Here is a 17,360-nt window from a genome sequence, read left to right on the forward strand (position 1 = left end):
AAAAGAATTTTATCTGTACTGTATATTTGGTAGTGGGTGTGACTTTTTAGCTGTGAAATATAACTGTTATGCAACTGCAAAATCAAACGTGGCTTATATAAAGCTATTATTATTTAGCTGGAAGGTCCCTACATAAAATGTTAATACGGTCAAGAGACGTCTCTGGGGTTTAAAATAGCTTTGTCAAGGTGATAAATCCAATTGTTCTAAAAGATACAAGAAAGTGAAAATTTCCTCATTCCCAATGAACGCACCACTTACATACACCACAAAGGGCGGTGTTCATTTATCCAGTTATGTCCTAAGCGTTGACTTGCAGGTAGTTTTGACGTAATGGCAGTGGTTTACCTCGGCAAGTGTAAGCCTTAACATATTCCCACAACTGCTAATAATGAGTCCAAAAAGACGGTTTTGTGAATAACAATAGCAGAATCGTGACTTTCAGTGACAATTTAATGCAGCCTGCGAAACTAAAAACGGGGTGAAGCGATAACAAGCGGCACCTCTTTCGGCAGCTCAGTGGGGCTCCGAAGCTAGGCTAGCTACCTGTCTGGTGTGTCGGCGGTTGCACATGCTAACGCTGCGTCCGGTAACCTTCTCCAAACAACATGACTCATCTATTAGCAGCTGGCGACCAGCGTATTCTGCCTTGAAATGAGCCCAACGAGTTAACCTGTTTGGAGTAACGCGAGAAACGAGAGAGGGGCTTGCTCCACACTAAACACCAGCGACGGGTAGCCTTGACAACAGCTTCCTCCTGTCGCCAACCGAAGTTCCTCCTCCGCCTCCGGATGAGGTAGTTTAACGGGTTAGCTGTATGAAACCCACCCAGGCGGTGAGTACATGTCTACTACGGAGTGAACCACGAGGAAATCCCGCTGTACATGTTTCGCCAAGAAGTCGGTGTGACGTCTTTTATCCCATCTTGTTCGTATCTATTCCAAACCGAAAAGAGGAACATGTCCCGGTACAACATATACAGCCTGCTGGACTGGATTTACGGCGGGGTGGACCCGAAGTTTGAGGGCAACGGGGGGCCCGAGTGCGCAGCCTTCCTCCCGCTCCAGCAGCGCATCGTGGAGAGCCTGGCCATCCTCTTCATCTCGCTGCTGGAGGTCGGTGTTGCACTGAAGAAGATAAACTTTGCAAAGGAGTTCCAGGTTGTCGGCGGGGACTGCGTGAAGCCGAAGAAGGACAGTCTGGGCAAGAACCTGTTGCTGGTCTCACTTTGCATGACTTTTGGAATAGAAGTCGGGTTCAAGTTTGCGACTAAGACTGTGATATATCTTCTGAATCCCTGCCATATAGTCACCATGATTCAGGTAGGCATGAGCAGATCATAAACTGTTCAACGAATGTGTCTGAAGACTTTTGTTACCCTTTGAGATCCTCTTCTAATAGTTATCGAAGTGTTGAATGGTGTAGTGATGGTCCAGCCTCAGCCAGTGTAAACTGTAATGGAGGAACACTGGAGATTAGATTTTTACAAGCAGCAATTACTTTCTGGATTTGGGTTCCTCAAACGTGAAATTCTTCCGTTGTGCTGTTGCATTCCTCAGCCAGTGATCAAAATCAAACTTGTTAGTGGCAAGTCAAAGAATCCTGACCTCTCTCCTAGAATCTGCAGACCATTTCGATTTCTTTTATGCAGCATTGTAAGTAAGAAAGAATTTGAATTGGCAGATTGTTGCTCAAAGAAAACTTGAAGTCTGTATCAGCCGGGGAAAAGCCTTTATAGTGGATTTCTATTTGGATTAGATTTCAAATTGGGTTTTATTTTTTTGCTTGCCATGCCTGTACTGTTATATATTTACCAAATAAAATTGGCAATATATAATAGTAAAGACAAAAGTTCATGCAAGTTTAGGGTGGAACGAGGAGATGCACTGAAATGAGAATTTGGCCCGATGTTAATACAGCTGTTATGACCAATAGCCAATATTTTACAATATAATATATTTCTCTACATTTTTGACACTGTGTCAATTAAATAAATTATTCATAACAACTTATATTGTTTTCAACCCAAAGACACCTCAACCACATATTCTTGCACTATTTTTGAGATTTTTTCTTAATCCTTCATTTTTTGTTTGGTTCAAAACAACTGCCCTGTGGAGGTTCTCTCTCTTTTTCATTCAGATTTTTTCCACTTTGTAGTTCTGAGAAAAGAAAAACATGAATTAGCAGGTGGTACCAAGAAAAACCCCAAATCAGCATATGCCAGGAAAGACTTGATCATTGATTTTTATTATATTAATTCACTGTTTTAATTAATTATTTTAAGTGGTAACACGACACATATGACTTATTTAAACAAACTCCTTTGTGCAGTTTCCTTCTCGGAAACAACCCTACTGACCTTGTCCGTCAAACATTGATGGCGTTTTTTTAATTTATTTTTTTTTACCATAAGTCAATTTTGGTAGCTTGCCCAGCTGGGTGAGTATTTTGTAGTTATTTGCAGAGTCAACAGTTCATTGTTTGGACTTCTTCAGAGGATGGCTGGAATGAGATTAAAGGCATGATGCATTTTGAGCAGGATAGGGCCTATAATTGTGTTTGTTTAATCCAGACCAGCTAACATCAGCGTCGAGGAGCACAAAGTCTGATGTGTATTTTTCTGGGCTGCATATCTCCTGCAGTTGTGACACTTCCTCATCTCCTAATGGGTGTGACTCATCCATTTAAATTCCTTTCTGATCCTTTTCCATCACAAATGAAGTTACCTCCATAGTAACAGCTGTTCTGGTCTCTTCAGGGCTCATGGTGGTAGTTAGTCTTAATTATTGAGTGTTGAAAGATATTTTTATAGAATCAGAAATGTGGTAGTTAAGTTTTCCAATATGTGCTGGAGGGGGGAGGGGTGCTCACCATCTTCTCCAGCATTACCAAGAGTTTCTTGTCTGCTTTTCTTATTCTCAACCCATTTTCAGATGATGGATTGAGCATTGCTTAGAGTATTTGTTTTTTATTTCACTCTGTTTCAGACTTCACAACTTTATCCTTGATCAGCCTCACGTGTTTCTTGGAGTGTGTGTCTTTTATTTACACATTGCTCTGTGTTCACGCATCCATAAAAAGTCTTACAAAGTCTTCCAATTTTAAGACTTAAAAATTCAGCTCAGAATACATGAATTTACATATATGTTTTTATGTATCTAAAATTAAGGCCTTAAAACGTATTGAATTCATTCATTAAAAAATGTATGTTGGGCTTAAATAGGTTAATCAAAGGTCTTAAATTTTGTTGACAGCGCTATTTACTGTCAAATATTCTAGATAGTTTCTACTTTTTCCCAGCAGGACTTTTCTGTCAGGCAAAAGTTTGAGTCAAACGCAGACCTCTTTTTTGGCAGAAGCTACAGCTAACAAGCTGCTAATGTATCTTTTCCAGCTAGCTTGTTTGTGTCTATAAGTGCAAAGTCATTGCCAGTTGGGAGGACGGTGTTTGTCCTCACCACTGGCTCGATCCTGTTGCCAACCCGTGTGAGGCTACGTTCATAGTGCATAAAAAGGTTGGCACTATTAAAGCTGTAGAGAGCCATATTGGGACAGTCAAACTATGAAGTCGGAGGTTTAGTGGATTTTAAAGTTTTACCGGCTCTTAAAATGCATTCACAGCAATCTTAAACAGGTCTTGAAACGTCTTCAATTTGAATTGGTGACATCTGCAGAGATCATGTGCCAGATTTATCACATAAAGTCCCGTTGTCGTCACCAAATGTGGAAAAGGTCAAGATTCGTATCAGCAAAACAGACAAGGAAGCATGTATAAAGTAGGAATGAGTTCAGTGTCCAATAAATGACATGCGGCCTCTCTAAGCGTAACGTGGACGTCTGGTATGTGCGCCATCAGGTTAGCAGTTACACACTAGCTTATCAGTTAACTGTGGCACATTTTCACTGGAATTGGGCGAAGCTCTGTAGACAAATAAATTAGGAACAGAAATATTTGAATTTTTGATCTTCAACTCAGATTGTCTTTTATTACAAATTTGCAGCTAAACAAGGCGGTCAAACTTTCTGTCCAAAATGTTCTCAGGTGGAGCTTTTTTTTTTTTTTGTTACCACTGTGGAAGTGCAATCAACCACGTTCAGGTGTAAAGGTTAAAGAAAACCTCCACTTATATCACATTAGAGTTTCCTGCAGAAATCAGGTGGGCTGATGGGAAATATTTTCACACACTGCAGGAAAAGATTCATCCTGCTGATCTGACCTCTGGAATGTCTGGTATGGTACTAAAACCTTTGTGTGTAAAACGCAAAGGTTTTAGTTTTAGTGAACATTTTTTATATATATAAGTAGAAAAAATAAAGGTCAGTTACATAAGCTATGATACAGGAAATGAAGTAATATTGTATTTCTCTCGTTTTCTATTGAATTCAAAAGTACGAGCTTTGGCAGACAATTGCCTTTTCTTTAGGGGTGGGCGTTTATCGTGAAAAATTTCTTATGATAAAAATTCTGATGTATTGTTGAATTTCAGCTATTGATGGCAAATGAAAAAAAACAAAACTGACGGTATGATCCGAAATGTTTTTGCTATTTTTATGATAGGATTAATGTGTGCAGATTAGTGACATAAATCACTTTTTTAACTAAGTGACATCCTGAAGAAGCCTGTCTGAAATGGAAAAATAGTTGCATAAAAGAAAAAATAACAACTAATAAATATGTTTTAATCATCTTTAATGATATAACACTATATAGTGCAATAAAATTCTAAGTCCATATCGCCAGCCTCAATTTTTCATGTTCTAGTCCTTTTAAAAGTGTGAAATTGTTCAAAATTAAGTCAGAAATAGCAAGGAAAATCACGATTGCTGGATTGAAAACAAAATGCATTTAAGGATTCACAATTAACGCAAGATTTTGCAATTTATTTCCAGTGAAAATATCACCAAGATATTCTCTATCAGCTTAGCAGGCGGTGTCAGCCTCATTAAGTACGGCCATGTTTACGGTATCAGCTGTTAACAGCCAGCTGAGCGGATTGTTGACTCAGTTGTTCAGATAAGGCTGGAAGGACATGACTCTCCTTGTGGAATAGGGGGGGAAAAAACTTATCTACACTGAGATATGCCAATCTATAAACTGATAGTCTTTGGTAAATAACTTTACGCTCCACTTTTAAAGCTCAGCAGCAGTGAGAAAATGATTCATTTCGTCATATTCAGGCAGCTGAAGAGTTGTTTGTGCAAATGTGGCATTTAAAAAATCTACTATGCTAACAACCAGTGCAGCTCAGGTTGCCTTCAAGGACTCTGGGACTCTCCATCCGTCTCTTTGACTAACTGTTGCCTTCGCGGCTCGTTCTTACCTGGAACCTGTACGTAGAAGATCCTGTTTAATTTGAGTCATGAGTCAGACGGAGGGCAAGACAGGACAGAAAGAGGACGGATTGTGTTATGTTTCAGTCTGGTGTGTCTTGAGATGAGATTGCATTTCATCTCCAGAAGAAAGAAGGAGAAAGAAAAACCCATTAGATTTATTTGTTTGTTTTTTAATAGTGCAGCCGCAGCAGCATCCTGCTCGATTTGACTATCATAAATGCATTCATGCTCTTAGCCTTATTGTATATTATAGCTGCAGGAGATGAGGAAGCTGGTTGAGATGCTGATCGGAGGACATGAATCTGGTGCTCATTTCTTGCTCCTCTTGAGGTGTTTTTTTTTTTATCACGGTTTTAAAAGCTAACTCTGTAGCGTCAAGTTCTTGTTTTTAAATTATTAGACAGGGGAAATCAAATGTGTTTTTTTTTTTTACAGAAAAATACAGGATTAACTTAAAACTGCCACCTGATTTAAACAAAAAAATCATTGTTTTTTGCACATGTTATACTGTGAATCAAGTCAAAGTAACCTTCAGACCACTTGGCAAACTGATTCCTCAGCATTAAATTGTCAGTCGATTTATTTATTTATTGTTTTGAATATGTGACCTGAACGCTTCTCCAGCAGAAAGCGATTTTCTTGTGTGAATGTCCACCCAAATTGGGCTGATTTATATAAATTGCATGAGCTAATATCGAAAGCGTTCTCCTAATGCAGGGATATTGATTGTTGTTTCTTTCCAGCCTCTCAGTGTCAGAGAGAGAGAGAAAACAAAAAGCCCTGATTTCACCAATCAAACTACTGTATAACCAGTATTTCTGTAATGGCAACTACACTTCATAACTTATGTAAAAGTACTTTAGCAGGAATATTTAACCTTGTTAAATGTTCCTGTTTTGAATACGTCAGTGACTCAGGCTTTATTGTTTTCTAGCTTTGACACAGAGGAGAGGAGGTATTATCTAAATCATGTGTCAAACTTAAACCCCGTGGGTCATGTCCGGCCCGCCACAGCTTTTTACGTGGCCCTCTAGATTCTAGACTAAACTCTGTGTGCTCATATTTTATGTTATCAATCAAATCAATGCAATTTTTATCTGTTTACTGCCAAATTATATCAATCAGTTCCACCAGTTTCTTGAGGATTATCATGGAAATTCACACTAAAATCAACAAATCCCCACACTTGTTTGTGCTAATGCATGATTGGGAGTTTATTGCAGATTTTTCTCATTTTCAAAAACTTTCCTACTTGTACTTAAACAGCTGCCTCAGCCTTAAATGATTGTAGTCCATGATCTATACAGCAAGTAATTAAAAAGTCAAATTTACCGTCATAAATAAGCGCAAATATCTGCCCCCCTTTATCCCACCCCTTTTGTCATGTTGTCCTGTGGGAGACAACATGACAGGTGCTGTTTATTTTTCATCTAAATACATCCAGTTTATTTATAGATTTATTAAGTTAATTTTTGATATGTACTTTTGTTTTGTGTAGGACTTGGAGTGGGCAGCCTATAACGCTGTTGTTTTCTGTATGTTGTTCTCGTCAGAATAAATCGAGAAACCATCCTATTTAAAGACAAACCGTCACTGATCACTCAATAAAACCAGCACAACGCAGAAAGGATCCGGTTACACTTCATAACAAACACAATCACTTTGATTTTTATTGCAAAAAAATTGCAAAAAGAACCGCAAAATCCTGGAGGAACTGAAAAGATGTTCAATAATATTATTTCATTTTAAGAATTCATTGATATTTTAACAGTTTGTGAACAGGTTTTATCGATGCGTTCTGGCACAACTGGCCCTTTAAGAGCATTCGTGATCTGTATTTGGCCCCAAAACTAAAATGAGTTTGACACCCCTGGTCTAAATAGTAACTGATTCACAACGATTGCTCTCTACAGCCGAGTCAAAGTTAGAAGTTTGCAACGTTGACAGAGTTTTAGTGTATATACTATGCAGGGTTTACCTTATAAGTGTATTATAAGTCTGGCGGGCCACCAGGCTTTACTTGTGCCCCCACCAGGTTTAGCATTGTTAATTTACTTTCGTTTTTTTTTTAATGATTTAATTTTTTTAAAGACTTTACAGATGGTGTTTAGGTGTTAACATTCCAGTCTTCTAACTAGCTGCTGATGTTACATGTGGTATGAGAAAAGACTGGTTTTACTGGTGAGACCAGTTCCAAATGAGAGATCGTCAGGTGTTAACAAGGCTGAGTAGATCTGCAACACACCCTGTCAGAAAAGAGGAAGGTCTGGCCAAACTATCTGTACAGAGAGGATGTAGCCTTCTCACTTTTCAGATACTGAGGCGGGTTCTGCGTCTCTTCACTCCCATCTCGCCTCCCTTTGTAACAAAGTGTGAAGAATGTTCTGCTGGCTCAAGGCTAATGAGTGACTTCAACTGAGCGTTACTGTAAAATATTTCACGTTGGTATCAGTCCAGCGTCTCGCCGCACACCCACTCGCGCTGAATACATTCAAGATGCTTAAAGTTGATCAGATTTGTTTCTGCAAGCTCATTTCCCCCCTGGTCTGGAAATTATATGTTTTACAATGTGAACTGATTTCTTTAATGGTGAAATTGAAAAAGAACAGTTCTTCTTCTTGACTATGTTGAAGATAGTTTTTTGGTCATGTCCACTTTTACTGCAAACTGAGTGTTTGGTATAATCCAATGAGAACACAGTAGCCAAGCGTTTTCAGATGGTTTCTTTTTAAAATTATAATTAGAAAAAAAAATTTAAAAAACATTCAAATGGAAAATATATCTATATTTTTTGCCATAGGAGGTCATTAGTTATTTATAGTGTGACCTGTGGCAAAAACCCCTTTCATATCATCCTTATGTTTTGTGATGCACACCTTATTTATGCCTTATGATCTTCTGAAAGGTAAAGAGAAGGTAATAAGTCATTTGGTGATTTTTCTTTGTGGTACTTTATAGATAAACCTCTGAATTCATCACACACATAAAAATACTCAGCTTAACTAAAATTAGAACGCCTTTTGTTTTCCTCATAACCTGGCTTAAAAAATTGATGTTTCAACATCTCGAGGCAAATGCAAGACACATTATGCGTTGCTAGAAATTCTCCAATATGTTGCTTTTCTGTATCTAATTAAGTTCTGGGCACAAAGCAAACCAAATTGTTGCTTTGTGCAACGATTTGGCAAGCTACAGCTTGTTGCTGTAACTTGCAGCAACAAGCTGCAAGTTACAGCAACAGATTTGTTTCTGCAAACAATCTGTTACAATCTAGTGCAGCTTGCTGCACTAATGCAGCTTGTTGCTGCAAGTTACAAAGAGTAGATTGAGTGAGTACATCTGAAGATAATCTGCTGCTTGTTGCACTCAGCAAACCCGAAGAGAAAATTATCTTTTATTCATTGGGGTAACGTCCATCCATCCATCCATCCATTGTCTGTTCACCCTTGTCCCTAATGGGGTCGGGAGGGTTGCCGGTGCCCATCTCCAGCTACGTTCCAGGCGAGAGGCGGGGTACGCCCTGGACAGGTCGCCAGCCTGTCGCAGGGCAACACAAAGACATACAGGACAAACAACCATTCACACACACACTCACACCTAGGGAGAATTTAGATAGACCAATTAACCTAACAGTCATGTTTTTGGACTGTGGGAGGAAGCCGGAGTACCCGGAGAGAACCCACGCATGCACAGGGAGAACATGCAAACTCCATGCAGAAAGACCCCGGCCGGGAATCGAACCCAGGACCTTCTTGCTGCAAGGCAACAGTGCTACCAACTGCGCCAATGTGCAGCCTGGGGTAACGTGGAACTTTTATTAATATGAAGAACACAGGAACAAAATTTACATATAAAATCATAAACAAGAGCAAAGATGGAAATTTAGAAGCTATTTTCTAAGTCAGTTAACGAAAGGCGATGATCTTGGGTCATAATCACCATAAAGATTGCTCAAGTATCATTTCAAGGCCTTATAGAAGTTTGTTGCACATTGCCAGGGTTAACGCTAAAAAGCCCATCTTCTCTTGTCTTTGATTTGGCTTGGGTAAACATATTCATATTTAGGAATTTAAATTAGTAATAAATAATTTCCTTACAGTGCAATAGTTGGTAAGATGCCTTTTTTGATTTGCAAGAAAGTCTGTTTCTGAATTTCAGAAAAAGAAGTTCTTTCCCACTGAAAAGAATGTTCTAATTATGCAATATATTGCATGTATCTGCATTTGCAATGTTTCCTTCCTTTCTTTCTGTCTAAGAATTACAATCTCAGTGGCTAGAACCAAATTAAACCAATTTAGCTGACGTCTCATCCAAAACTAAAAAGATGCTGCTGCTATGAATGAGCAGAGTAGTTTGAAACCTTTTATTTTCTCCTTTGAGATGATCTTAACAAGGCGTCATATGGTGCTTTCTTATGTATCTCAATCTGTCTCCACAGAAGTCCTTTGGCTTCATACTGTTGTTATGGAAACACGGAGTTTGCAGGTTCTCCGGGCAACGTTAAAACCTGCCTGTGTACCTTTGTCTTCCCTTTGATGCTGAACTTAAAACATGCATCCAATCTGCTACTCGTACCGACCAAACAGGAGAGGCCGTGAACCGTGCAGCTGTGGTGATACAACACACGTTCCACTTTATGCTGCACATTTTAAACATAGCTGTTTAGTGTAAAACTGCCTTTAAGAGGGTGAACAATTATGTTCTAGTCTTTCTCATTCGCACTTTTACACCATTTTCTGTTTTACGGTCACTGACTGTGGATACGCCATCTTTTACACTAACCACCTACACATTCTCAATTGTCACAGTTTCCTCCAAAGGAGAATATGACAATGAAATTTGTGACAATGACAGACGTCAATTTACTCATGTCGGCATTTTCGGTGTTTTTAATTGAAAAAACATGAGGTCGTTTTTGTCTCTTTTTTTTTTGGCTGTGTCCCTTTAAGACGCTGTGCTACAGTATATGTACAGTCTGCAGTCACATGACTCCGCCCCATCCGGTCTGTGACAAGAAGCAAAACAGACGGTGAGGTTGAGAAAACGGAGGACATGTCAAACGTTGAAGCGGCGGTGGTAGATCTGGGAAAAAATGCATCAATTCAGCAAGCAGTGGTCACATTAACCAAATATTTTCCATCTTTTTTTTTTTTTTTTTTAAATGGTAACTGAAGGATCTGTGTTATCATCCATTTATCGATATCAAGGCGACCTGCTCCATATATCAAAGGGGTGCACAGATAAATCGGCCCCAATTTCCTTAATTTCTTCGAGTTCAAACACCAGATATACCTTAATATTCATTAATGTGCACAGTCAAAGCCGTTGGGGGATTCAGCCAATCAGCAAAATGAATGAACTGGTTGCTTTGGAAATATTAGAGCAATAGCATGTAAAGTAGCATAGTTAAAAAATATATATTGGTAAAATGTTAATCGCAATTAAAATACACAATATTCAATACTAATATCACAGTGCCATGTTATAACCACATGGTTGTGAAATTATATGTTCACCGGGAACAAAATAGGAACAAAAATGGGATAAATCTTGAGGTGAATTGACCTTTGACCCACAGCAGCAGCTACAGCTACACAAACCTAATGCCACTGACCTCAAAGTAGGTCATTAAATTATTATCTAAAAATATCTCATCAGTACGTGTCAATTTTATTCTTAAAATATAAAAATAAATATTCCACAGTCATTTTGTTTTGAGCTATAGTAACAGATTGGTGATGCCTATAAGGAAATTAGATGGCAACTGTTTCCTGTCATGTATTTATTATCTCATTGAGAGGTAGGTGTAAAAGTAGCAGTCATTATCATTATCATATTGGCAAGGCTGAAGCCAGGATCCACAAAGCAGTAGAAGCCGACTCGATTCAATCGACTCGGCACACACACACACACACCGTTAGACGGCAAATATTAACATAAACCAGGCTACTCTGCAGCTGCTCTGCAGCATTCATCACCATGCAGGTTGCCGAGTCAAATATCTAGGAGAGGATTTTAAAAACCAAGTGATGAAAGTGTCAAATCCATGCTTTTACCTTACAGATTAAGACATACGGCTCTTCTCTTAAAACCTATGTGAAGCAGTCTGAGTTGTCGCTGTTTGTCTCAGCCTTCTCCAAACTCTTGGTGTTTTTATTTTCATTGATTGGAGGCGGATCCCTAAGGACCGATCTCGTCAAAATCTCTTACTGTATATTTGCTTGCAGCATTAAGAGCAGGAAGCTCTCAACGCATTCAAGCAGTTCCTAATGACCGTCTGAGCTGAATGTGATGTGGGGTGGTTTTCAATCTCACTTTGTGGTTTCTCCAACAGATCTTCCTGCTGGCCTGCCCGCCGTGCAAAACAGCGATGATTGTATTTAGGTGAGTGTGTTTACCCTCTTGGGTGTAGTCTGCCAAAAGTTTTTAAGAACTAACAGAGAAAGGAAAAGTCCCATAACTGAGATTCCTGTATTATGTTATCCACTAGCATTAAGAACCTGCCAATGGGGACTTCTAGCTGTAAAAGCGTGAATGTACTTCTCATTTCCATCCTGAAGGCATCATCATTATCGCTGATTGTTATGACCTGTAAGCTTCGCTGGAGTGTGCCGGCTTCTTCCGGAGATTTATTGTAACGCTTTGGTTTGGGTTTTATAGTCTCTCCTTTAAACCTCCTCTGGTCAGAGAGGTTAATTATTCATGAGAAGGTTTTAGCCGGCGGGGAAGACAGTGTGGAATTTACTCTGAAATAAATCCTAGCTGGGTCACTCTGTAAGTCAGCAGAGGGAACAATCGCAGTGAGTGGTCGGACGTTAAAGCAGGCCAATATGAGTGCGTACACTTGAAATGGGAGGAAAAAATGAAATATTGCCCCATTAAAAAAAAACTCGACTGTTGAAATGAAAATGCAACAACTTTATTTCCTTTCTAAAAAGTTTCTTGGAGGCAGAGAGATGCGGTATTTGTATTAGTGGCCACCTCTGCTGTAAATGTAAAGAGTGTTTCTCAACTGGTTTTTGATTAAATGTCCTACATACATTTTTGCGCAATTTCTTCCCCATGAAATACATTAGTAATACGATTTAATCAAACTACACTGTCTCGCAAAAGTACTCACACCCCTTAAGTGTGGCAAACACACACTTCAACATTTTTTGAAAGAGCATTTGTCCATTGTTAAGATGGCCCTTAGCGGGAGGCTGAAATAGGAGTCTGGAGGCAGGGGTAGTGCAACCAACCAGGTGTTTTAATCTCCAACATTTAACAAAGATGACTTCCTGCTTACATGGTCATGAGGTGTCGCAGCACCCGCACCTATTACTCCCATCATGTGGCCAACATGCAGACTTTGTAATCCTGGGCGGTACCAATTAACACACTTCTTAAAAGACAGGATAGAACAAACCACATATACACCAAACAACTTAACAAAACAACCAATCTTCAACACATAAATAACAAACATACTTCATGGTTACATACTCATTGGCTATCTAAAACTACCCTCATATAAATATTAATTTATTCATCATTTCTAAAATACCTCAGGCTTTGTTCCCCCTCTTCCATCTGCACTTGGTCTCTTCCGGAATCTTTACCAGGTGTTCAGGCAGAGGTAAGCCTTAATCTACAAACATTTGTAATACATTTCATAATTACCATACCTACTTCATTTATATTATCCCCCCCAGGACACCCTCAATACCCACTGAGATGCCCTGCATAAAACACCCAATAAAATACTTCAATCTTATTTGTACCCGTCTCATTATCATTTGCACATAATTAAAGTGTTATCCTGACCAGTAATGAAGACCTTCATTACATCCATTAAACAGGGGCTAAATGAAATCAAGTGCATTCAAATTTGCACTTGAAAATCCTGTTGTTTTCACAACCCAGTTAGAAGCTATTTTGTGGTTTTTATTACATAAAATCCCAGAAAAATACATTAAAGTTCAAGAACTGGAAGTTCCTTTGTAAAGAATAGCTGCTGCACAGAGAATAACAATAAGCCCTGCGTTCATATAGATGCAGCAGAAGCGGATTGAAAGCATACCTGTGAATAAAGCGCCGCATAGTTGGTGTGTTAGACTCTGTTCCCCGGGGGATTTAAACCATCAATCTTTGAATTCCCAAAGACGGTGACTCGCCAGATGACTTCTCCAGGGCGACTTCTCTCTCACATGATCACTTCAGGGAACAGCCCCATTTACATGCGCAGCAAAATCCCTGACCTCTGACCTTATTCTGAACAAGAAATAAATTCCATGTCACTTTTAACGTCTTGGGTTTAAAGTGACACTGGATCAGAAACGACAAAGAAAAGAATAAGCATTTACCTTTTTCTGGGAAGTTAAAAACCCTGACTCGAGTTCACGACTGAACCAGTCTGCATATTGAATCTAGTGATGCTGTTAATCTCAGATTTGTGGCTAGTTTCCAGTAAATTGGTTTTAACGCTTTGACTTGCTGCTAGCTTTGTGTTTTTGCTTCCATTTAAAGAACTTTTTACAGTTCCAGTTTGGGTGTCTTTAGCTGGACAGTAAAATGTATCAAAATTAACTTATTTCAGAACAAGAACATTAATTAAAACGTTTGCCAATAACCTAATTGTTGAATGCCGTCCAACTAATAGTGACTATTTTAACCTACAGCGCTATGGTTACGATTTCACTAGACTGTAACTGCTGTGCAAAGCTAAATAAAACTACATATATATTTCGTCTAATTATTCACACATGGTATTGAAAATAAAAGGGTGTGAGATTACCCTCCATAAATCTAGTTCGTGACGCAGGAATTGGTTGCGTCACAAACACACATTCCTTCATTATTTAGTGCAAGGAAATGGTGTATTTAAATCAGAATGAAGTGTTTTTTAGAAAAACAAAAAAAAAGAAAGTCAGGAGGCTGCTCAGACTGACAGCTGGGTGTATTAGAAGTGACAGTCCTAGAGCACTTCTGTTTTCCCAATGACCTTATCTGTCACAACAGTTATTTTGGCTCATTGGCCAAAAAGAGCAGTTTGTGTGTTGGAACATGTCGGGGCTGTGGTTTGACACAACCTCCTGGCCTTCAAGACTGTGCAGGGCGGCTACTGAATAATGTGTAGTTAAAGAAGAGTCAGTGTGTTTTCCCCAAAGGCTGATCTACTGGAAATCCGAGTTTTAGGAGGAAGAACTGCAGAGGCTAGGGGATGCTTGATGTTTCTTCTCAGCAGCTTTTCTGTATGTTTTTTTTTTTTTTTTTTTTACAAAGACTCATCAGAAATGGCTCTAGATAAGAACAACCTGCTGCTCTATCAGTTTTCACTTTCTGCTCTTTACTTTAACACCACTTTCCTTCTGCATCTTTTCAGACTGCATATTCACATGCTGAATGGAGCACTGTTGGGTTTGGCGTTCCCTATAGTCAACACCAGGCTGGTAAGTAACCCCTGCTCATTTTGCCACGTTTTACTCGTAATGATGATTAGTTAGAAGTGACCTCTTTGGAATAATTACATGAAAAAAAATCCATCCCAGCACAGGAGCCCATCAGGTAGAGCTTACTTTCATACTGCCTGTTGAGGCAATGTAATTTCAGTACGTTCATTCAATGGGGAATGTTTCCTGTGTTGAGCATTATTTGTTGTTGTTGTTTTTTTTTATCTCTACCAGTCTTATTGTTGCCCCTAATTTCTGTTTGGCAAAATGTAACGGAAGCCATTGATTTAGCGGCAAAAGCAAATGAGGTGGATTAGCAGTTCTTGCCAGCAACTGATGGTGTCATCCAGGATGTTGCCCAGAAATAGAGCTGTTAGCATGCTATGACAGTCATTACACTGTTACACCACAAAAGTCTTCAGTCAAAGGTCACAGCATCTATTTGAACGTACTTGTATGATATGAGTTACAACATTTAATGTCCCTTTGAGATAAATAAAGTATTTCTGAATGGAAATGAATTAAAATATGGCCTAATGGATTTCTTATAGTTGCTCTTCAAACAACCGGGAACAACCAGAGAACATGTCCGTTTTTTTTTAAAGGTTTTATTGGCTCTAGTGGCCTTTATTTGACAGTGAATTGACAGGAAAGTGGGTAATGAGAGAAGGGGAACACATGCGGCAAAGGTTGCCAGGCCGGGAATCGAACTTGCGACGGCCGTGTCGAGGACTAAGGCCTCCATCTATGGGTTTTGCTTAACCGCTGCGCCACCACAGCATCCCGAACATGCCAGTTTCCTGATATGTCATTCAGGAAATGACATGAAGAGCACAACTACATGCCTAAACTTGAACATATCTGTCGTTTGAACGATCCTTTTAATAAATACCCTAAAATCTAGGATGAATAGTCAAAGTTCAGTATAGTAAATAAATAACTAGCTATTTAGTTTAAAAGAAAATCCTCCAACACCTTTACTGCTACTATACATGAGCTAAAGTTAACCAGCCCTCACTAATGAGGGCTGCCTCTGTTGCTTTTTGAGAAATTAAACTTTGAACAGTTTAAACTTTGACTCATAGCCCAAGAAAATCTACCGTTAATATCAGATGCAAATGTAAAACAAATGTGTGTTTTTGTCTTTTTCAACTGTAAGTTTTTTATCAGATTCCCAAACAGGAAAGTACGGCTACAGCAGACTGCTTTGCATTCTGTTTTACCATAAAGGTGTGGGTGATCTTATCTGACCACCGGTTCTGAAGCGCGAGGAGCAAACGTCGAGATATATATGATGCATTTTACCTCACTAATGTCTGAAAAAGCAAAAAGATGTGGCACTTTGAGAAGTACGCTATTAATGTCAGAGAGAGACGTTGACGTGATTGACGTTTCTGTTTGCTCCTCAGCTGCCGTTTGAGATGGAGACCTACTACATCCAACATTCCATGATGTACTGGGTGCCTGTTTACCTCATGAGAAAAGGAGGTAGGTGGCAGTAATGTGGTCTCTACATAGAGTCACACATCCCCAAGTTCAAACAGCACAATGATTTGCACCCTTGCTGACGATGCTGCAGTTTCCTGTTGTGACTTTGAGTGCACAACTTCCGATTTACGTCACTGCTGTGTTTATTGTAAACAAGCATCTGATGACAGAATGTTGACCCAGCAGTTTGTAAAAGACCCTTTAATATTTTGCGTATTGCTCCCCTCTATGGGGAAAAAAAAGAGGTTTTTGTTTCTCCTGTCGTTATAGCAACAGGATGCAGAGATATTATGCGCATCAGGAACTGCAGTGCAGAAATTGATCGTGTCTCATCTTTGGGTTTGAAGCAAATAAGCAGACCTTGAGGAAAAATCCATAGTGCTTCTGGAAAACATGTAGTACCTCGCAAAAGTATTCCCACCCTCACTTCTTTATGTTTTGTCACCTTAAATCCACCATGAGTGGGTTTAGGTTTTATTCACTATGTTGCATTGATCTGGATAAAGTGCAAAGCAGCAAATAGGAGGTCAAAGGGCAACATTCAACCAGACAGAAGGCTTGAGAACATCATCTGGTTTGTACCACAGTGATGCAAACACTCAGCGTTCATTCTTAGCATCTCATCGAAAGCCAAACAAAGAAAATATAATTTCATCTGTAACGTTGGTAGAGTGAGAGTTCTTCCTCTGGCACCTGAAAATTCTGCCAAAGAGACAACAGGGAAAACCTGTGTGAAGCCCACAGACACACCAACACACTCCTCGATGCTGCAGCAGCAGGATGTCTAACAGGTGGCCGGGGTCGCCGATCGAGATGCATATCATGCACCTGCTCAATGCTTAACCTTCAAACTGTGTGAGATTTTTCACTGGTGGCTCTTGCAGGTGTGTACCGGCCCGAGCCTCTGGGGAACATGTGGTGGGCGCTGCTCTCCACTGGCATCCTGTTTCTCTACCACATCATCTTCCTGCAGCCCCTTGGCCTGGTAAGACAGAGCCCTCTAGAGGCGCTCGGGTGGTACTTTTCTTCCATCGATGGCTGCAAATTGTGGAAATCCAAAAGCAGAGCGGGTTCAAAACAGTTTGATGATGAGTAATTCTGGAA

The 17,360-nt window shown here is 39.5% G+C and overlaps 1 protein-coding gene across 1 annotated transcript in view; it reads left to right on the forward strand.

Moving 5' to 3' along the window:
• tmem164 (transmembrane protein 164) overlaps window positions 1-17,360 on the forward strand; it is a 23,628-nt gene continuing 6,268 nt past the window's right edge. The window contains exons 1-5 of the mRNA XM_028030658.1: window positions 1-1,322; window positions 11,672-11,721; window positions 14,702-14,768; window positions 16,178-16,256; window positions 17,141-17,241. Of these exons, the coding sequence (XP_027886459.1) occupies window positions 885-1,322; window positions 11,672-11,721; window positions 14,702-14,768; window positions 16,178-16,256; window positions 17,141-17,241 (735 nt within the window). The 5' untranslated portion in view covers window positions 1-884. The remainder of the gene's footprint in view (window positions 1,323-11,671; window positions 11,722-14,701; window positions 14,769-16,177; window positions 16,257-17,140; window positions 17,242-17,360) is intronic.

This window comes from Xiphophorus couchianus, chromosome 11 (genome assembly GCF_001444195.1).
Source record: "Xiphophorus couchianus chromosome 11, X_couchianus-1.0, whole genome shotgun sequence".
Lineage (NCBI taxonomy): Eukaryota > Metazoa > Chordata > Actinopteri > Cyprinodontiformes > Poeciliidae > Xiphophorus > Xiphophorus couchianus.